Source organism: Poromitra crassiceps (genome assembly GCF_964638095.1).
Source record: "Poromitra crassiceps genome assembly, chromosome: 15".
NCBI classification, from domain to species: domain Eukaryota; kingdom Metazoa; phylum Chordata; class Actinopteri; order Beryciformes; family Melamphaidae; genus Poromitra; species Poromitra crassiceps.
This window is the reverse complement of record NC_139634.1, coordinates 5,396,923-5,419,943: the sequence shown is the minus strand read 5'-3', so window position 1 is coordinate 5,419,943 and position 23,021 is coordinate 5,396,923. Positions and strand designations below refer to the sequence as shown.

The 23,021-nt window shown below is 43.5% G+C and overlaps 1 protein-coding gene across 2 annotated transcripts; it reads right to left on the bottom strand.

Annotated features, from left to right (window-relative positions):
* Positions 1-1,106: 1,106 nt before the first annotated feature.
* Positions 1,107-22,215, bottom strand: LOC310789984 (DELTA-stichotoxin-Hcr4b-like). Of its 2 annotated transcripts, none has more exons than XR_014553367.1 (3): positions 22,096-22,215; positions 4,510-4,601; positions 1,107-2,343 (listed from the first exon to the last, which is right to left on the bottom strand). XR_014553367.1 is itself a non-coding variant. In XM_083651706.1 (3 exons), the coding sequence occupies exons 1-3, from the start codon at positions 13,883-13,885 to the stop codon at positions 1,944-1,946; spliced, it is 546 nt and encodes a 181-aa protein (XP_083507832.1). In that variant the 5' UTR covers positions 13,886-13,985; the 3' UTR covers positions 1,107-1,943. The 2 variants fall into 2 exon arrangements, 1 of the variants encoding a protein (XP_083507832.1); XM_083651706.1 differs by lacking the exon at positions 22,096-22,215 and adding an exon at positions 13,832-13,985.
* Between the last annotated feature and the right edge of the window lie 806 nt (positions 22,216-23,021).

Below are 23,021 nucleotides of genomic sequence, written 5' to 3'. Positions count from 1 at the left end.
GGGCCGGCATGGTTCGATCAATCATCCTAACTGCCTGTGCATGACAAGATGGATTACGTCGAGAGAATCTCTTTAGATCTCGCGAGGTTATCCATCCAAGGTTAGGCTGGCTAAGGCTTGGCTCAAACCCAACCAAACTACCATTTTAATGTGGCTCTGTTTGCTGACATTAGTGTTGTTGGCTAGTCAGCTGGCTTCATCAAACTCAACTAAACCACTTTGGCTCTGTCGGCATAGCATTGGCATTAGCCAGCCAGCTAGCTCCCATCAAACCCATTATGTGGACAATCATTGCTTTAGACTTTGTTTGTCTGCACTGAATTAATAGTAACGTTAGCTACAATAAGTAAGTTAGTTGTTTGCTTTTTATTGCATGTGTGTAGTGTTTCTTGTTCTACATTAATTCAACATTAAAAGTAGAGGGAAATAATGTTATCCACTTACATTGAAGTTGGGCATATCAAATAATTGCTTTCAATGCTTTGTATGTTCTCAAGGTAGATTTTACTAACCAACTAACACTTTTCTTGGGCAGGGCTCTGAAAAACTCACATCTGAGAATTTTGTCATGTGATTTTGTCCTGAATTCTAAGACTGTTATTGCAGGTATGCATGTAGAGCAGTCATTGGTTCCCAAACTGAAGTACACATACCCCTATGGGTACGTGGAGGTACTACAGGGGGTAGAGGGATAACAGTGACACTATGATCAAAACAGTCATTCTCCTACACCGTTATTCATTCTCTCTAATTGTGATTGTGAACACGATGAAGACACAAATACACTGTAACTGTACAAGTTAAGGAAAGTAATTCAATTGTTTCCACTTAGCAGTTAGCAATCGAAATGTTGAAGAGAGAGGTCGGTGGCGCCGTGGCGGTCTTAATTTTTGTTGTCGCGGGGTAGGCCCCCCCAATGTAACTGTTGTTCCCCCCTGTGCCCCCCTCCTGAAAATAATCTAGATCCGCCCCTGCTTGTACCATGAAGTGACAATAAAGTTTATCTCATCATCTCTCTCACACACACACACACACACACACACACACACACACACACACACACACACACACACACACACACACACACACACACACACAAATTATGTTTACTTAATTTATTGAGTGTTTGAGATTTTACACTGTTCAAAGCATAGCATGCATATAACCAGGAAATTACTCCATCACCATACAGCATCACAGATTACATTGTAATATCACAGATTATGATTCAGGTTAATTAATCGAAGCAGGTTAGAAAGGTGCAGCAGGGCTATGGTTACAGTAGGGTTATGCGTACATTCAGATTTTTCCATTTCAGTTTCTGCAAAATGTTAATTCATTCAACAATCATGGAACCAATGGAATAATACACTAAAGCAGATCTTAGTAAATTCATGGGGAAAAAAACAAGAATAAAAAAACATTCTGACAGCTTGTGAACATGTTTAAGAGTTTTCACAGATCTCTGTGGTGCTCTGACAGCATATTGTCTCAGCCCAGACTATTAGCCCACCTAAAATACTGCACAAATAAAGCAGAAAATGTTGGAAATACAAATGAAAGATGCATTTCAGCAATTCTAGTCTCGCTTGCCAGACTCTCCCAGCAAAGGGGCGGGGAGAGTCTGGCTGGGAATGCTTTCACTCTGGACTAGAGGGGGAAAAGGCTGTTTACAACCATCCACCGAACGTACCATGCAGGCTGGCTTCTTTGCATAAGCCACATCAATCGTTTTCAGCGTGTAGCAATGAGCTACCGGATAGCACAGAGTTCCAAATATAATCCAAATATGGTGGCAGTCGCAGTCAGAGTGGGTCAGAGCCAATGCAGAGCTTGCACGGATGGGATTTCCATCCGGCACCGACTGAAATGGTCGGCACCAATGAGAGAGCTAAGTCCACCATGCTGCTTCAACCCAGTCAGACTACAGCAACTCTGACTCACTAGGCGTCAGTCACTTCCAACTTTATGACAGATTGCCTATTATCTGACATAGTGGCACTGATTTTCACACCATTGCCTGTGTAAGGGAGATGATGGCCAGCTTTCTTTCTGGTAAACAGAACCTCATTGCCGCGATACATCAAAACGTACAGCGCTTCATCACATTGTTTCTCCATGCCAAAGATTCCCACAGCATACCATGCTGAGAAAAGGATAAAGTCCCAGGGCACAGAGAACATGACAGCCATTCTCCCCTGGTTCCCACTGATATCGTAAGTGAAGACGGCAACAGATCCCGTGGCGGCGGTAGAAGTCTTGACGAACAACATATCTCCAGATTCGGCAGGGCCAATAGTTGGTGGTGGAGGGTTTTGATTGGAGCCACTCTCAAGGTAGATCCTGTCAGAGAAAGAGTTGAAGAATCTTAATGAACTAAGGATATTTGGGGTCAAAAATTGAAGAGTAGAACCAGCAGACATAAATTAGTCTTATTTATTCTCAGAGGCGGTCTTTACTATAAGCCTTATAGTATAAGGCATAGTAGGAGGCTGCCTGAGGCCTCGTCTGTTATGAGAGAGAGAGAGAGAGAGAGAGAGAGAGAGAGAGAGAGAGAGTGTTAACATTGCAATTGAGGTGGTAAAAGCGTCATTAACGCTAATGATTACACCTGTGTTACTTCCTGCTTTACCACCTCAAAAGGTTGCTGTGAAATGAGCCTATTAAGACAGTGTTGGAGTAGCAGAGCAGACTCAAAACACTTCCACCGCAAATTAAGCAGCAGAGGCTCTGAAACAAGCACCCTTCCACGTCTTTTATACCTGGATGATCCACAAACAAGGAAGTCACTTTAGTTATACTCCTGTTAGTTACTGTTTGTTTAGGTCTCTGTGTGTGGATTTACTCCGAAAATGACTGTTTAACGTAACTTTGGATTATTATATTTCATCATGTGGTGAGTAGGCTACATGTCACACTATGTAGATACATACATATGGCCTACAGTAGGCCAAAATCCCATAGTGCCATTATAGCGCTAAGCTATCAGCAGTGAGGGCTCTCGCAGAGAGTTTGTACTGCAGGCAGATTGAAAATAAAACCATGTACATTCTAGTTTTAATATAGCCAATGTGGCAAATGGCCTAAACTCCCAAAAAGTTGGCCTATCCCTTTAAGCAAAATGGAGAAGGGCGTAATTGGTCTTTGCCTAGAGCAGAGATACTCAACGTGCTTTGCCCGGAGGCCACTTTCGTGAAATGATAGAAGGCCAGGGGCCAGTTAATAAACAATCAATATACATTTTTCTGTAGCGGATTGTAGGTTTTTGGGGTGTAAGCTGGAGTTTAGTCTGACAATTTTGTGCACACCGGATAGTTAGTTAGGTCAGAGGTTCTCAAATGTTTTTCAGCCAAGGACCCCTTACAAGAATATACCGGGGACCCCCCTCATTCTGATTTGTGATTTTGAGCTAAACTTTATTGTTTCCACTGTAACGTGCTTGACTTTTAAATTGATAGGTTTGTTAGATTAGAATGTAATCCATGAAACATTTTAGATTTAAAGCATAAAATATTTTCGTTGAACTATGAAGCCCTATTTTGCATGCTGATGCTGATCCTGGTCTGTCCTACTGTTGCTCCCCCTCCGTGCTCCCCCTCCATTTTCTGGTCTGCTCACTGGTCACCGCTGTACTCCGCTTTCAATAATGGAATTATTTACCTATCATAATGCAAGAGATTGTTCAGGAAATTTGAGAGCATGATTTATCAATTTCACGTTCAGATTTTGGACCCTTGGACTCAAAAAGCCCCTGCGTGTGCTCAGATTTACTCTGCTTGTCCTCAAACTATACGCTCACGCTCAAAACGTTACGCTTGCGCTCAAAACTTTTCTTTATGGACAGATTCCATGCACTTACACTCAAATATCCCCTGCTCGCGCTTAGATTTTATATGTGCTTCCATTCAAATGTCTCTCCTCTCCATTCAAACTGAGTGTGCTCTCTCTTGGAATTTCTCCTCTTGGATCTTTTGTCTGCGCTCGGATTTTCAGTGACACAACCCTATCAAAAACCCACAACCAATAGAATGCCAGGATAGTGTCACATGATCCCCAACCCAGCGATCATGTGACACTATCCTGGCATTCTATTGGCTGTGGATTTCTGACAGGATTCTTGCCTAACAAATCTGAGAGAAGAGAAGAGATCCAAGAGCAGAAGTTTCAAGAGCACACAGAAGCAGTTTGGAGAGGGGAGAAGGAGGGGAGGACATTTGCATGCAGGCACCGAGTTTGAGCTCGAACAGAGGAAATGTAAGTGTGAGCAGGGGCTTTTTGAGTCCACGGGTCCAAAATCTGAACATAAAATTAATCAATCATGCTCTCAAATTTCCTGAACGACCTCTTGCATTTAGATAGGTAAATGATGCCATAGAAATCAAACCTGTTCCGAAACTTTAATGATGGACGAAATTGACGGACTCTGTGTGTCTACGATGATCGATTGACACAAGTGATTTTTTTTATTTTTTTTGTGTGCTTCAATTTAGAAAACATATATTCAGTTACCTGGGGTGGGAAAGGGTGAATGAAGATCGATTTATTATCTGAATGATGCACTGCCTTGATGAAGATTCTGCTGCTCCTGCCATTGTGATGAGCTGTTCAGAAAGACAGAGTTACAGAAGTCCATTATATTAATAAGTGTGTGTGTGTGTGTGTGTGTGTGTGTGTGTGTGTGTGTGTGTGTGTGTGTGTGTGTGTGTGTGTGTGTGTGTGTGTGTGTGGTGTGTGTGTGTGTGTGTGTGTGTGTGTGTGTGTGTGTGTCAGTGTCAGTGTCAGTGTCAGTGTCTGTGTGTGTGTGTGTGTGTATAGCAGAACTCTACTTTTCAACAACTGTCCACAGGCGGCTTTTATATTAAAATACAACTCAAAAGGACATACCCAAAAAGAAATATAATCAAATATAAAACCACATGAGTAAAGCCACACATACAAATGTATTGAAAAGGAGGTCACTAGATGCTGGAGACTTTTTAAGGGCAAAGTCACGCCTTCTCATTAACTGCCAGAGATCTTGACCAAACATGGAAGAGAGCTTCTTTTAGGGCTGTTCCTCCATGTTTTAGTGTCTCTGTCAATTAATGCATTCATAGTTGTCACAAAATGTTCACATCAGGTATTCAAGGATGTGTACACAATACAGTACAAACAATGTACACACAATATACAGACATAATACACAGAGTACCACCAGAGGTCTACAAGGCTGTGATAACACAGTTGTTTCTCTTTTAACCATGACTTAATACCCCTGTTAAAAAACATTAAAATCGTGTTGTGTTTTCAGCTCAGTAGGTAGACTGTTCCATAGTTTTGCTCCTTTAACAGAGAAAACTGTGCATCACATACACAGCTTGGCCTGCAATAGACCTTATTCGCCATATTGTTGACAAACTGCAGCAGTTACATAGTCTGGCCGGCTAGTTTAACTATTTATATAGGAGATGTAAAAGGGTTAGATCAACGTCCCACCGTCAAATTTTTTTTTTTTTTTTTTGACGAGTTGACTCGTCATTGACAGTCAACCGTTGGTTTCTGCTTGACGAGTTGACTCGTCAATGGCAGTGAACGTGTTAAACAAGTTAACACGTTCACTGCCAATGACGTGTTAATACGTCAAAAAAAATCCAACGGTTGACTGCCAATGACGTGTTAATACGTCAAAAAAATGAATTTTTTTTTTTGACCGTGGGATGTGCATCTAACCCTTTTACATCTCTCGCAATCTCGCTGATTGCTGGCGGTGCGGGATTGCAAATTTGCATAATAGATTACGGGTGGAACACACTTTGAAACACGCAGCATAAATATGACCAGAATCGCAAAAGCTTCATCAAAGCTCTCAACCGAAACTCCAAGAAACGAGCGAGCCCATCCAGACTTGCCCAGCCGCCGCCAGCAGACAGGCACAGTAGCAGCAAAGCAGTGAGCCTGGTGACGCGAGGTTACAGCAGCAACAGAAACGAGCTTGTGACACGCCCGCTGCAGCCAAGAAGAACACAGGAGGAGGAGTTTGAAGGAGAGGGGTGTTTCCTGCTGTTATGGAGGAAATGACTGTTCAAAACTATTGTTTAGATGTCTGACGTCTTACTGATGCCAAAAATGAATGGTTAAAGTGACTGTTCTATCGAATTTCACAAAAAGCCGTTTATCTCAGAATAAATTTTCAGACGCTGAAACCATGCTGTATTCAACTGCTAATGCTTACATAACTACTAACTCTACAAACTAACTCTTTTAGACAGAGAAAGAACACATTCTATTAGTTCTTTTGAGATATTGTGTGTTCACAAAATCCTAACAGAAACGAATCCTCGGCTCTTGAAAGATGAGCCAGAATCCTCAAAAAAAAACCTTGGCAGAAGTTAACTACAGTATTGAAAAACGGCTGGCAGTGAATGTGTTAATAATAATAATAATAATAATAATAATAATAATAATAATAATAATAATAATAATAATAATAATAATAAAAGTGTGTGCACAGCAGGCAGTGCTCAATACAAAAAACTAAGGCAAATGAACAACTCGTGCCGGAAGACATTTCGTGTTCACGAACCTCAGTAACTTAGGTTACTGAACACTTGCTACTTTCTTTCGTGAACATGTCTGTACTGACTATATTTTGTCAATAGAGGGGAGCAGAGAGCCATTTGAGCCATTTTGAGCCGTGTTCACCCTGCATATGTTGGTGTACACCGTGCATGCTTTATCTTTTTTTTTTTTTTTTTACCTTTATTTATACAGGGGATGTAATATGTAAAAGCTTGTATCTCAAAAACGACTCAGGCTAGGAGGCTGATATTTCAACTGCAGCTTCTCCTTATTATAGAGGACCAGCCCTGTATAGCCCATTGTAGTATAGCTTAGTACATCGTACTACAGCATAGTACAGCCTAGTACAGCCTACTCCAGCCTAGCCCAGCATAGTACATCCTATTACAACCTACTACATCCTAATAGAGCCTAGTAATTTATAGTATAGCCTAGTACAGTTGAGTATATCCTAGTTCACCCTAGTCTAGCCTAGCCCAGGCTAGTACAGCCTAGTCCAGCCCAGTACACCCAAATAGAGCCTTGTACATCATAGTATAGTTCAGTAAAGCCAAGTGCATTATAGTGTAGCTTAGCACAGCCTAGTACATTCTAGTACAGTCTAGTACATTCTAGTATAGCCTAGTACAGCTGAATATAGCCTAGTACACCCTAGTCTAGCCTAGCCCAGTCTAGTCCAGCCTAGCACAGCCTAATGGAGCCTAGTACAGCCTAGCTCATCCTAGTACAAGCTAGTACACCTTAATAGAGCCTATTACATTGTAGTATAGCCTAGTACATTGTACTACAGCATAGTACAGCCTACTCCAGCCTAGCCCAGCATAGTACATCCCATTACAACCTACTACATCCTAATAGAGCCTAGTAATTTATAGTATAGCCTAGTACAGTTGAGTATATCCTAGTTCACCCTAGTCTAGCCTAGCCCAGGCTAGTACAGCCTAATCCAGCCCAGTACACCCAAATAGAGCCTTGTACATTATAGTATAGTTCAGTAAAGCCAAGTACATTACAGTGTAGCTTAGCACAGCCTAATACATTCTAGTATAGCATAGTACCGCTGAATATATCCTAGTACACCCCAGCCTAGTCCAGCCTAGCACAGCCTAATAGAGCCTAGTACACATTAGCCAAGCCTAGCCAAGCATGCGCGGTGTACACCAACATATGCAGGGTGAACACGGCTGTTTCTCAAGAGAGGTGAGGGCTAGAAGGCTGATCTTTTGGTATGTTTGTGGCACCCCCTGCTACTCTACGACCACCAAGTGTCAGCCTTCTAGCCCACACATTTCTTGAGAAACAGCCGTGTGCACCCGGCATATGTTGGTGTACACCGCGCATGCTTTATCATGTAATATGTAAAAGCTTATAACTCAAAAACGACTCAGGTTAGGAGGCTGATACCAAAGTATGTTAATACCACCACGGTGCTCTATTAGTGTGCTGAGTTTCCAGTCAATAGGAGCAATTTGAATTTTGGACCAAAATCTGGAAACCAGCTCTCAGCTGCCGAAGGCAAAAAATCCAACTTCTTCCAATCCTCCTGCTACTCACAGGGCTGGTCCTCTATAAAAGGGGTGGCTGCAGTTGAAATATCAGCCTCCTAGCCTGAGTCGTTTTTTAGATATAAGCTTTTACATATTACATGGTAAAGCATGCGCGGTGTACACCAACATATGCAGGGTGAACACGGCTGTTTCTCAAGAGAGGTGAGGGCTAGAAGGCTGATCTTTTGGTATGTTTGTGGCACCCCCTGCTACTCTATGACCACCAAGTGTCAGCCTTCTAGCCCACACATTTCTTGAGAAACAGCCGTGTGCACCCGGCCTATGTTGGTGTACACCGCGCATGCTTTATCATGTAATATGTAAAAGCTTATATCTCAAAAACGACTCAGGTTAGGAGGCTGATACCAAAGTATGTTAATACCACCACGGTGCTCTATTAGTGTGCTGAGTTTCCAGTCAATAGGAGCAATTTGAATTTTGGACCAAAATCTGGAAACCAGCTCTCAGCTGCCGAAGGCAAAAAATCCAACTTCTTCCAATCCTCCTGCTACTCACAGGGCTGGTCCTGTATAATAAGGAGAGGCTGCAGTTGAAATCTCAGCCTCCTAGCCTGAGTCATTTTTGAGATATAAGCTTTTACATATTACATGGTAAAGCATGCGCGGTGTACACCAACATATGCAGGGTGAACACGGCTGTTTCTCAAGAGAGGTGAGGGCTAGAAGGCTGATCTTTTGGTATGTTTGTGGCACCCCCTGCTACTCTATGACCACCAAGTGTCAGCCTTCTAGCCCACACATTTCTTGAGAAACAGCCGTGTGCACCCGGCCTATGTTGGTGTACACCGCGCATGCTTTATCATGTAATATGTAAAAGCTTATATCTCAAAAACGACTCAGGTTAGGAGGCTGATACCAAAGTATGTTCATACCACCACGGTGCTCTATTAGTGTGCTGAGTTTCCAGTCAATAGGAGCAATTTGAATTTTGGACCAAAATCTGGAAACCAGCTCTCAGCTGCCGAAGGCAAAAAATCCAACTTCTTCCAATCGTCCTGCTACTCACAGGGCTGGTCCTGTATAATAAGGAGAGGCTGCAGTTGAAATCTCAGCCTCCTAGCCTGAGTCGTTTTTTAGATATAAGCTTTTACATATTACATGGTAAAGCATGCGCGGTGTACACCAACATATGCAGGGTGAACACGGCTGTTTCTCAAGAGAGGTGAGGGCTAGAAGGCTGATCTTTTGGTATGTTTGTGGCACCCCCTGCTACTCTATGACCACCAAGTGTCAGCCTTCTAGCCCACACATTTCTTGAGAAACAGCCGTGTGCACCCGGCCTATGTTGGTGTACACCGCGCATGCTTTATCATGTAATATGTAAAAGCTTATATCTCAAAAACGACTCAGGTTAGGAGGCTGATACCAAAGTATGTTAATACCACCACGGTGCTCTATTAGTGTGCTGAGTTTCCAGTCAATAGGAGCAATTTGAATTTTGGACCAAAATCTGGAAACCAGCTCTCAGCTGCCGAAGGCAAAAAATCCAACTTCTTCCAATCCTCCTGCTACTCACAGGGCTGGTCCTGTATAATAAGGAGAGGCTGCAGTTGAAATCTCAGCCTCCTAGCCTGAGTCGTTTTTTAGATATAAGCTTTTACATATTACATGGTAAAGCATGCGCGGTGTACACCAACATATGCAGGGTGAACACGGCTGTTTCTCAAGAGAGGTGAGGGCTAGAAGGCTGATCTTTTGGTATGTTTGTGGCACCCCCTGCTACTCTATGACCACCAAGTGTCAGCCTTCTAGCCCACACATTTCTTGAGAAACAGCCGTGTGCACCCGGCCTATGTTGGTGTACACCGCGCATGCTTTATCATGTAATATGTAAAAGCTTATATCTCAAAAACGACTCAGGTTAGGAGGCTGATACCAAAGTATGTTAATACCACCACGGTGCTCTATTAGTGTGCTGAGTTTCCAGTCAATAGGAGCAATTTGAATTTTGGACCAAAATCTGGAAACCAGCTCTCAGCTGCCGAAGGCAAAAAATCCAACTTCTTCCAATCCTCCTGCTACTCACAGGGCTGGTCCTGTATAATAAGGAGAGGCTGCAGTTGAAATCTCAGCCTCCTAGCCTGAGTCGTTTTTTAGATATAAGCTTTTACATATTACATGGTAAAGCATGCGCGGTGTACACCAACATATGCAGGGTGAACACGGCTGTTTCTCAAGAGAGGTGAGGGCTAGAAGGCTGATCTTTTGGTATGTTTGTGGCACCCCCTGCTACTCTATGACCACCAAGTGTCAGCCTTCTAGCCCACACATTTCTTGAGAAACAGCCGTGTGCACCCGGCCTATGTTGGTGTACACCGCGCATGCTTTATCATGTAATATGTAAAAGCTTATATCTCAAAAACGACTCAGGTTAGGAGGCTGATACCAAAGTATGTTAATACCACCACGGTGCTCTATTAGTGTGCTGAGTTTCCAGTCAATAGGAGCAATTTGAATTTTGGACCAAAATCTGGAAACCAGCTCTCAGCTGCCGAAGGCAAAAAATCCAACTTCTTCCAATCGTCCTGCTACTCACAGGGCTGGTCCTGTATAATAAGGAGAGGCTGCAGTTGAAATCTCAGCCTCCTAGCCTGAGTCGTTTTTTAGATATAAGCTTTTACATATTACATGGTAAAGCATGCGCGGTGTACACCAACATATGCAGGGTGAACACGGCTGTTTCTCAAGAGAGGTGAGGGCTAGAAGGCTGATCTTTTGGTATGTTTGTGGCACCCCCTGCTACTCTATGACCACCAAGTGTCAGCCTTCTAGCCCACACATTTCTTGAGAAACAGCCGTGTGCACCCGGCCTATGTTGGTGTACACCGCGCATGCTTTATCATGTAATATGTAAAAGCTTATATCTCAAAAACGACTCAGGTTAGGAGGCTGATACCAAAGTATGTTAATACCACCACGGTGCTCTATTAGTGTGCTGAGTTTCCAGTCAATAGGGGCAATTTGAATTTTGGACCAAAATCTGGAAACCAGCTCTCAGCTGCCGAAGGCAAAAAATCCAACTTCTTCCAATCCTCCTGCTACTCACAGGGCTGGTCCTGTATAATAAGGAGAGGCTGCAGTTGAAATCTCAGCCTCCTAGCCTGAGTCGTTTTTTAGATATAAGCTTTTACATATTACATGGTAAAGCATGCGCGGTGTACACCAACATATGCAGGGTGAACACGGCTGTTTCTCAAGAGAGGTGAGGGCTAGAAGGCTGATCTTTTGGTATGTTTGTGGCACCCCCTGCTACTCTATGACCACCAAGTGTCAGCCTTCTAGCCCACACATTTCTTGAGAAACAGCCGTGTGCACCCGGCCTATGTTGGTGTACACCGCGCATGCTTTATCATGTAATATGTAAAAGCTTATATCTCAAAAACGACTCAGGTTAGGAGGCTGATACCAAAGTATGTTAATACCACCACGGTGCTCTATTAGTGTGCTGAGTTTCCAGTCAATAGGAGCAATTTGAATTTTGGACCAAAATCTGGAAACCAGCTCTCAGCTGCCGAAGGCAAAAAATCCAACTTCTTCCAATCGTCCTGCTACTCACAGGGCTGGTCCTGTATAATAAGGAGAGACTGCAGTTGAAATCTCAGCCTCCTAGCCTGAGTCGTTTTTGAGATATAAGCTTTTACATATTACATGGTAAAGCATGCGCGGTGTACACCAACATATGCAGGGTGAACACGGCTGTTTCTCAAGAGAGGTGAGGGCTAGAAGGCTGATCTTTTGGTATGTTTGTGGCACCCCCTGCTACTCTATGACCACCAAGTGTCAGCCTTCTAGCCCACACATTTCTTGAGAAACAGCCGTGTGCACCCGGCCTATGTTGGTGTACACCGCGCATGCTTTATCATGTAATATGTAAAAGCTTATATCTCAAAAACGACTCAGGTTAGGAGGCTGATACCAAAGTATGTTAATACCACCACGGTGCTCTATTAGTGTGCTGAGTTTCCAGTCAATAGGAGCAATTTGAATTTTGGACCAAAATCTAGAAACCAGCTCTCAGCTGCCGAAGGCAAAAAATCCAACTTCTTCCAATCCTCCTGCTACTCACAGGGCTGGTCCTGTATAATAAGGAGAGGCTGCAGTTGAAATCTCAGCCTCCTAGCCTGAGTCGTTTTTGAGATATAAGCTTTTACATATTACATGATAAAGCATGCGCGGTGTACACCAACATATGCAGGGTGAACACGTCTGTTTCTCAAGAGAGGTGAGGGCTAGAAGGCTGATCTTTTGGTATGTTTGTGGCACCCCCTGCTACTCTACGACCACCAAGTGTCAGCCTTCTAGCCCACACATGTGGCCCTTGGCCCCGCCCACATTCAAGATTCTAGATTTTTATTGTCACTCCATGGTACAAGTATCACGTGTGAAATTCTTGTGCTGTGGACTCCGTTTATGACATAGTACAAATAGGCAACAAGCAATGAGCAATAGGCAATAAGAAATAGGCATCAATAAGCAATACTAAGCAGCAATAGGCAATAAGGCAGAATAGCGATAAGACAAGTCAGTGGCTTATTCATTGCACATAGGTGCACATGTCATGTGCATACGTTAGACGTGTTCAGACATTTTAAATTCGACGTATTTGACATGCAGGTGCAAATAGCATGTTTAAACATACAATTAACATTAGGCATTGTGCATACGTTGGACGTGTTCAGACATTTTAAATTCGACGTATTTGACATACAGGTGCAAATAGCATGTACCTTATTAAACATACAATTAAACATTAGGCATACATAATGGTAGCAGCTGCAGTACGGTACGGTACGACTACTACACTATTTGTGTATGTTAAGGAGTCTCGTGGCCTGCGGGAAGAAACTGTTCCTCAAGCGATTTGTGCGTGCTTTTGGAACCCTGTATCTCCTCCCTGAGGGTAGCAGGGAGAACAGGCTGTTGTGGGGATGGTTTGTGTCTTTGATGATCTTCAGGGACCTCCTGAGGCACCGCTGGTTATACAGTTCATGCAGATCTGGCAACTCATCTCCTGTTACGTGCTGGGCCGCGTGCCTCACCCTCCGTAGCGCCCTGCGGTCCATGGCGGTACAGTTCCCGTACCAGGCGGTGAAGCAGCCAGTCAGCAGGCTTGCAATGGTGCCTCTGTAGAAGTCCCTGAGGATTTCTTTCCTTAGCCCAAATTTCTTCAGGCGCCTGAGTCCGTGTATTCGCTGTTGGGCCTTTTTGACAACAGTGGCGGTGTGGCCGGCCCAGGTCAGGTCCTGGTGGATGTTGACTCCCAGGTACTTGAAGCTGTCCACCCTTTCCACCACTGCGCCGTTGATGGTGATTGGGGGGTGTGCGCCCCCCCCCTCTCCTGTAGTCCACAATTATCTCCTTGGTCTTGGAGACGTTCAGAGAGAGGTGGTTGTCCTGGCACCATTGTTCCAGGACCCTCACCTCCTCTCTGTAGGCCGTCTCGTCGTCCCCTGAGATCAGCCCCACGACTGCTGTGTCGTCTGCAAACTTCACAATGGAGTTTGAAGTTTGAGTCGCCACGCAGTCGTGGGTGTAGAGGTCGTACCAGAAGGGGCTGGAGACGCACCCCTGGGGCGCTCCTATGCTGATGGTCAGTGGGGAGGAGGTGAGGTTGCCCACCCTCACCACCTGGCGGCGGTCTGTTAGGAAATCCAGGATCCAGTCGCACATTGCCGTGTTTAGTCCCAGATCCCTGAGTTTGCTTACCAGCCTGGAGGGTACTATGGTGTTGAATGCTGAGCTGTAGTCCACGAACAGCATTCTTACATAGGTGTAAGAATGGTGTGGAGCACGTGTGCTACTGCATCCGCTGTGCTCCTGTTGGGGCGGTATGCAAATTGTAGCGGGTCGTGGTCCGGCGGGAGTGTGCGGGAAGTTGCTAGCATGTTAGCTTAGCATTACCTTAGCATAAAAAAAAAGATAAAAAAAGTTAGCTTAGCATTAGCAAAAAAAAAAAAAAAAAAAAAAAAAAAAACACCAAGTACTTTTCCCATACAAAAAAAAAAAAAAAGTCTCTTAGCCGTTTCACCAAACGACTCCAATCAACCCAATTCATGCTCATATGACACCCCCCCAACAACCCATATGCAAAACAGCCTAGGGTTGGCCAAAATGCCATGTTCAAAGCCTATTTACACCCACTTCCGGTCACTTCCGGCGGAAGCCCCGCCCATATTCGGGACCAGCGCATAAAACTACATAAGACTACATGTCTAACTTCCTAACCCTAGTTCCAACTTAGCCCTTCAACATGGGTGAACGGTCTACAACCCTAACAACCTAGGGCAAATTTCAGCTAGGGTTGTCAATTAACTCCCCTGGACCACCTGGAGCTATAATTTCAATTGGAGCATGTAGCCCTCCTATAGGAGAGTAGATCCTGAGAAAAGATTAGCCAAAGTCCCCTCCCCCTAGGCAGGGGGGCGGTCCAATCGTTTAAAAATGTTGAAAATAGGGGTGCTAATAACTCCTAAAGTAAAAGGACTAGAAGGCTGTCCTTTCTTGGGGGAACTCCTCTCACACCCCTCTTCCCGCCGACAAAAAATGGGAGGTCAAAACGCCCCCTAAAAATCGGAAGTCGCGTTTCGGCCATTTCCCTTGCTTTTTGGCCAAAATGAAGTCGGTTTTCGGGCTCCTCGCCAAAAATGGAGTCCTTAGAGTACCTACATGGCTATAAAAAAAAAAAAAAAAAAATTTGAAAAAAAAAAAAAAAAAAAAAAAAAAAATCAAACCTGAATAACTCCTAGGGGAAGTAACTTCAAGGTGTAATTTTTTTTTGTGGGAACTCCTCTCACACTCCTCTTTCAGCCCACAAAAAATGGGAGGTCAAAACGGAACTTTTTTTCTTTACAAAAAAAATGTCGTATCTTTATATTCACTAAAATTCAGTAATTGAAGCTACAACCAAAATGACGGTTTGAGCATGTACTAGGGGTTGTCAACATACACTGTAGCCAAAATTTCGGCTCAAGGTTGAGTGGAACTGTGTCCCTGGCCCAAAAAGAGATGTAAATTTTGCAGGATTTCGTAATTTCGTGCGTTTTCTTATTTTTTTCAACTCTGCGGGACCACAGCTCGCTCAGCGTAGCTCCGATTAGCCTACCCTTTGCTGAGAGTAGGCTTTAGACTGTCTCCTACGTGTCCAGCAACTTTGAAAGGGCTAGCTTCAATTACTGATTTTTACTGAATTGTTGCATCCGACATCCGTCTTTTTTTTTTTTTTTCCAAAAAACCAAAGTTATTCCAAATGACACCAAACTCGTGATGAGGGGGGAGGGGTGGCAGGGGAGGAGGGGGGGGTGATGGGGGGAGGGAGGTGGCAGGGGGGGGCGGAGAGGGGGGGTGGTGGTGGGGGGGAGGGGAGGGTGGGGGGGAGGAGAGGGTGGGAGGTGATGGGGGGGAGGGAGTGGGAGAGGGCTGGGAGAGGGGGGATGGGAGGCGCTCTGCCAGAGGGGTCGAACCTAGCGTAGAACGCGTTGAGTTCGTCCGGTAGGGTGGGTGATGTGCTGGGGTTCTGTCGTTTCACCTCTTTGAAGTCTGTAGCAGCATGGAGGCCTTTCCACAGGTGTCTGGGGTTGTTGGTGTCCAGTTTTGACTCCAGCTGCCTTCCATAGTCTCTCTGTGCTTTTTTAATAGCGGTCCGGAGGGCATATTGTGCCTGCTTGTATTGTTCTGGTGTGCCTGAACTGAAGGTGGTGGTCCTGGCGTGTAGGGCAGCCCTGACCTCGCTGTTGATCCAGGGCTTTTGGTTTGGCATTATTTTTACTTTCTTTGTGGGGACTATGTCGTTGGTACACTTCTTAATGAAGCATGACACCGTCTCTGCGTACGCGCCCAGGTCTCCTGCCGCTCTGAACTCCTCCCATGCTACTTGGTCAAAACAGTCCCTCAGGATGTCGTCCTGAGGTCCCCACATGCCACCAGGGCTACTTACTATCTAAATTGATCTCAGAAGGGTGGGGGGTGACGCCCCTTGGCCTCGCCCACTTCCATTTAAGGTTATCATTGTAGTTCAGGACCTCCGGCTGAACACACGTGCAAAGAATTTAGTCATTCTCTCCATCCGCATCAATGTTATGGCAAATTAGCTGTTCCCCGGCCTTCTGAGCGACCCTGATTGGCTCTCATCTTGGCATGGCTTAACAGAATGAGGCGATATTCGCTACACTAGTTCAGGACCTCCGGCTGAACACACGTGCAAAATTTTTTGTCATTCTATCCATCCGCTGCAATGTTATGACAAATTAGCTGTACCCCGGCCTTCTGAGCGACCCTGATTGGCTCTCATTTTGGCATGGCTTAACGGAATGAGGCGATATTCGCTACACTAGTTCAGGACCTCCGGCTGAACACACGTGCAAAAACTTTAGTCATTCTATGCATCCACTGCAATGTTATGGCCTTAAAGCTGTGTCCGCTTCTGTCAAAGTCACCTTTGTGTCATTTACCACAATTCTGTAAAAATCAGTAATTGAAAATAGCACGAAAACAACTCTTTGACAATGTACTATGGGTTCTCTAGTTACACCTTGATTGTTCTGAGTAGCCTACACTGCCCCGCCCCCAAGTAGCGAGACGGAACCCCACGTGCAGCTTCAATTAAGTACTGCAGCTGAACTCATTTTGTGCATCTAGTCTATTGAGGGTAATCTTCAGCCACATCAATCACATGGTTTCCTTCCGGTGTGCAGGGACCATATTTTCCATTGGGTAATGTGGGACGTGTGTAACACAGGTGAATTGAACATTCTGCCATATACACACTCACCTATCCACAGTCCTGTATAATGATTGGACAAGCAAAACTGTCAACTCAAACACCTGAGCCAATCGGCTGCAGGCTCTTCAGTCCTGCACCCGCCCCCTTTTCTTGGTCTGGGAAGAGGAAATCACTGCCTCACTCTCTCACTCACACCTGCTGAGAGCAGACCCCACACCTTGATGCAAGCAGGCCACAAACCTTGACTCATGTTCACGTTGACTGACATTGGACATTTGGAACCTGAATATTGGAAACTGGATGCAACACTGCTTTTTACACCACATGGGTGAGTGCATCCTCATTACAGAAAGCATGGAAATCTTCTGCCATCATTGCTAAAACCAGCAATGATAAATGCTAAGCTACATGCCAAGATAAATGCTAAGCTACCATGCCAACTACAGCCTTCACTATATATGCAAATTGTAATCAAGCCATCACTCAACAGTGTCTGATCTGAGGAACTGCTGCTGTTGTGGAGGAAACCGTGCATGCGAATACTGGATGGGCTTCATAGCTGGAGCTAAATGGATGGCGAGCTAAACCAGAAGAACCTTGAACTCTGGGCAGGCCTCAAGCCTAACTCACTCCTACCATAGGCCCCATTCCCCTTGGGTGGTAGAACTTTACACACTAGTCTTTACTCATTTTTTCTCTCCCCTTCTCCCTCATTGCACACAGGTCATATGGGTTGTGCAATTATTGTCATAACAATTGTCAAACTTGAAGCACTTTAGTCACAATAGTCACTTTATAGTGTGAACTGAATTGAAGGCTTTATGGGATTGTGCAATTGCATAGTATTTATGACGGGGAAGAAGATGGGAATGAAATGAATAGAAATGTGATTATTTGACTCAATGAATTGATTTGAACATTAATGGACTGAACGGAAATCACCACTAGTAGTGCTACTTTACAGAAGGTGTAAACCCACTCTTTTTATCTAAAAGGCCTCTTTATATTTACTTTATTTGTTGTTTTTCTTGATTTATTTTCAAGTGTTTTTTGTTATGTGTAGCCAGGCTAACTTAGAGGGCTGGCCCATGTTGTAGTCAGGTTCCCTCCCTAGTGATTTACACCCATCCAGGCCCAGGTGCTGCTGCTTAGATAATTAGGTGCACCTCAATAAATACTGTGTCTTGTGGGGCTGAGCTGTCCTTATCCCACACTCTTTGGTTTTCCCTGGAAATGGTTGCTTGGAGCTTGGTTGCTGACACTATGTGAGTAAGGTTGTATGTTGGGTGACTTGTATGCAGGTACTTCCTGGTTATTTCCACTGTTACTGTCTAACCATGACTGTTTGTAGGCAGAAGTGAACATGCGGCCTAGAACATTCATCACAGCTTGAGAATCCCAAGAGCTTTATTCTCTGTGAAGGTAAAATGTTCATAGAGGTATTTGTCACAGAACATATAGATATATGTATTAATACTTGTGTTTCGCCTGTCTCTTTACAGTAGCGGCCAGCTGCTGTTTTGCCCTTTCTTTATTGTTTTATTTATTTTGTTGTACTATTTCACTTTCTGTTATACCACTGCCTGTTTTTAATTGTTACGTTCTGACTGCAGGTTGTCCCGGCCAGGAGTGGAGAAATTGTCCCATTGAGAGGGGCTGAGTGTGTGAATCCCCGTGTTCCTAGTTATCTGTGGGTTTGTGTTTTTGGTTTGCCGTGCTGTTTGTAGTGTATCCCCACCTAGTCTTAATTTGGGATCGCATTTTAGCTTTTAGCTCCCTCTCTGGGGACTCTTAACCCCTCCTCCTGGTCGTTGAGCAGCTCCCATTTAGAACTATCTAAATGTGTTTTTAATTTATAAACAACCAGCCTTTTAGCATGTTAACCTTTTAACTTGGACTTTGTGCATTAAATAAACATGTACCCTTGTTATACTTGGAACATCTTGCCTCTGCTTTTCATTTAAGGGTAAAACTGAACTTTGGTTTAACTCTTTGGGTGAAATTCCCAAGGTGGCGTTGTCAATTTATGTAACTGGCTTCTTTGCATGGTTACATATGCATTTTCATTTTGTTGATCTAATACAAACCGGTTCTTGCAGTTCTGTGTCGGTGTGTTCATTACTCTTCCACCAGCTCCATAGTCAAACCTGGAACTAGTCCATACTCTACTGTATACTTGATTATATATGTCTCCTATTTACACTTATTCCAGCATAAGTGCTACACGTGCACACGGTGTGCACGGACCATATTTTCCATTGGGTAATGTGGGACTGTGCCACACTGTGGAACATGCTTGAACTGCAAGAAAATGGCATGAAAATGACAAAAAATCATTGTGGGTTATCTGTAGGACTGATGGGCAAACAAGTGGTGTCCACTCGCAGAGGGGGGCCCAGAAGACATGTAAAGTCCACCCCCTGATTTTTCACGCCCCCACGTGCCGCACAGTAGGGCCCGGAAATTTGCGTGTTCACCGGACAAAGGCCTATGGGCTTCGTGACCCAAAAACCTATACAGGTAATAATAATAATAATAATAATAATAATAAAACAAGTTAACCTGGTCATGCTAATCCAGTTTCAGTAGTCTGAATTTAACTAATATGAAATAAAAAGGAATCACAGGCAGGCTATATGCTTTTTAGTTAAACTGGTCATAACTTTTAATTAAACTGGGTCCATGCTAATCCAGTTTGAATCATCTGAATTGAACTAAAATTAAATATGAAATGAAAAGGCAGACTTCTCTTGAATTACAGGCAGAGCATATGCTTCAGCTTGTTAAACAAGTAAAACTGGTCAGGCTAATCCAGTTTCAATAATCTGAATTTAACTCAAATGAAATATGAAAAAAAAAAAAAAAAAAAAAAATGGCCAATGTCCGCGACGCAATCAAAACGGCCCCGTTGAGAAACGCTGCTCTAGAGCCTTGGGTTGAGTATCACTGTTCTACACACATAATTGACATAGTTTCAACTTTAGTTTCAATGTCTGGCAATTAACCACAATTCCATTGACATCAAGGCAATGTCAAGATAAGTGCTTAGGTTACTAAAGAGAAATCTGGAACTATTAGGATTTTACAGTAGCCTATTTACCCACACATACCGCTGCGGACTCCTGCTGTACATTCCTGCTGTCAAGCTGCTGGCTTGACTCATCTGACTGACAAGGAGGAGAGCGTGTTGCTGCTCTCTCCTGCAGCTCTGACTGTGACTGACTAGCAGTGCTGCTGGCTGCTCTGTCCTGCTGTGCAGTTTTACATTTCTTTGTTTTGATGGAGAAGAAATCCCCAATGTTCTGATTTCTTTTCATACTGTAATAGTCACATGAAGACCTATGTCACTTTATATCTTGCACAATAGATTTCCTTGTTCATGCATGGATAAATTTGACATGCTCACATCAGGCCTACAAAGTTACACAAGACAGATTTACATAGCTAGCATTAGCATTGACAACCAAACAATGACTGCCGACAGGTTTGCTAATGTTAGCAACTAGCAAGCTAAGATGAAAACACACCTGCACCACATTATCACGTAGCCTAGCACACAGGTTTACTGTCCGTTTACCCTGTTAGTAGCAGGCTTATTTTTAAAGACAGGGTGAAGTTTCAAGCCTACCGTAACATGTCATGGTATTTTTTTTAGTGCGGGTGCTTAATTTTTTTAAGTGAAAATCTCTGTGTTTGTTGGCAGGTATGTTGTCTTTCTTTAAACCACTGGCACAGTAGCTATGTGTATCAAAGAGTCTACTCACGCATGCCACAATACATAAATAGCATACAGTGGAGACACCATGTAGCCACCAGGAATCAGACAGAGGACGCTTCTCTTCAATCTTCTTCACAAGACGACATTAGTGTTATAGTTGACTGCTGCTGCTGCTCAGCTGCTGCCAAATCTTCAAATCAAGATCTTCTTCTCTTGCGACTTTCGGCAGGCTAGACACTACTATGGCTCATTACTGCCTCTCAGGGATACACCACTTTTTTTTAAGTTAAGCTAATTTGCCACATCCCCCCCACATAACCAAGATACACCATGCCTTACCGGCACTGTCCGCTCAGTTTACAGTGAGCTACAGTCGTGAAGTTAGTAATTATCGCCATAGAATGGAGGCTAATGGTACAGCTGTTCAAAATCTGCCAAAACATACATCTCACGGTGCCAAAATACATGTTGTGCTTCGGGTACTCACCACACGATGAAATATTAATCCAAAATACACATAATCTCTCTTTTTGGAAGGAAAAGAGGTCGGCGGCCATGTTTGGAAAGTAGTGCCGGCTACCGCTTTTCCTTCCAAAAAGACCAATTATGTGCATTTTGGATTAATATTTCATTGTGTGGTGAGTACCCGAAGCACAACATGTATTTTGACGCCATGAGATGTGTGTCTTGGCAGATTATTAACAGCTGTACCATTAGCCTCCATTCTATGGCGATAATTACTAACTTCATGACTGTAGCTCACTGTAAACTGAGCGGACAGTGCCGGTAAGGCATGGTGTATCTTGGTTATGTGGGGGGGATGTGGCAAATGAGCTAAACTTCCAAAAAAGTGGTGTATCCCTTTAAGACTGGATTGCGCCTATACACTGAAGCTTGGTTTACTGACTGGGCAGAGAGCCAATCATATGGGGATTCTAGGGGTGGCCCGTGCCACCCCAGGCCACTCCCTAGACATGCCACTGGTGCCCAGGTATAACGTACCAGACATTTATAACTACTTTGTGAATACGGTATTGGCATACAGGTCTCCGGAGTTGAAGGCTTTCAACGAGTCAAAGAGTCCTATAACTATTTCATCTGTGGCAAGGTCTGTGACATTGTCAACTAGACAGACTGACCAACACTGTCGTAAAAACCTGTCAATTAATATAATACAATATTTTGATATGTGTGATTCGTGCGATACAATCCATTGCCACATGAAATATCGCAATACTATGCTATATCAATTTCCACTCCACTCCTAAATGTTACACACAGAGATGTCTGAACAAGAGATTTTGCTGCACAAGATTATCTGACATTTTCACCAAAGGCACGGCATGCTGAAAAAGGTTGAATGCAGTGCAAAATGAAGCAAATATAATAATAATAATAATAATAATAATAATAATAATAATAATAATAATAATAATAAACATTTGCAAACTAGTAAGAGGACCGTGAGAATGCAAAGAGCAAAGAGTCATTCAAGAATTTATCTCCTCAGTATTTGAGCTTTGCTATTCTTACCTGGAATGAAGACTTGTGGAGGACTAGAGGATTGCTGCAACCTTCACATGCCTAAAATCAAAGCGCACACTCATTATATAGTGGATTTCCCTCCTTCAAAAATGACGCTGGAGGCAAAACCTCTCTCCCACCCACACAGGGCCGGATCTACCTATGGGCAACCTGGGCCTTTTTCTTTCTTTTTTTCTTTTCGGGCTCATGTCGGGCTCCACAGAAATATGACACAAATCTAAGACCAATCAGAATAAAATAAAAATTGTTTCCAAGAAGATTAAGTCTCATGATTGAGTGTCATTGGATGGCTGTGGGCAAGTAGAGACCAGGGGCGTGGGAAGTCTATGGTGCTGGAGCACCCTCTGCTGTTTTGTATTGGAATTGCAATGTCAATAAAACCAATATGGTAACCCTTTATTTTACAGGTATGAAGTTACATGTAACTACATATGAACTACAGTTGAACAGACTCACTCCATTTTACAGGTCCGGTACCATGTAACTACATATGATCTACAGTTGAATAGACTCACTGCACTTTACAGGTCCTGTAACATGTAACTACATATGAACTACAGTTGAACAGACTCACTCCACTTTACAGGTCCGGTAACATGTAACTATTATGAACTACAGTTGAACAGACTCACTCCATTTTACAGGTCTGGTACCATGTAACTACATATGAACTACAGTTGAATAGACTCACTCCATTTTACAGTTCCGGTACCATGTAACTACATATGAACGTCATTTATAACTATTGGTAATTACTGTGTAATTACATTTGGTGTTCATGTGTAATTACAAATAGTTCATATGTAACTAGGGTACCGGTAAAATAAACGGTTACCAAAAATATATATATGATTAAAATGTGTTTTATATGTTTTGTACTGCGATATTTAGGGTTTAGTTGAAGACTATAAGTA

What these genes read in the sequence shown, in the direction of transcription:
- LOC310789984 (XM_083651706.1), bottom strand. Translation starts at nt 13,885, where the DNA reads ATGCTGTTCGTGGACTACAGCTCAGCATTCAACACCATAGTACCCTCC. An exon ending in CCATAGTACCCTCCAGGCTG is followed by an intron (nt 4,602 to 13,831) that starts GTAAGCAAACTC and finishes CTTTCTGAACAG; the next exon opens with CTCATCACAATGGCAGGAGC. An exon ending in TTCACCCTTTCCCACCCCAG is followed by an intron (nt 2,344 to 4,509) that starts GTAACTGAATAT and finishes TTTCTCTGACAG; the next exon opens with GATCTACCTTGAGAGTGGCT.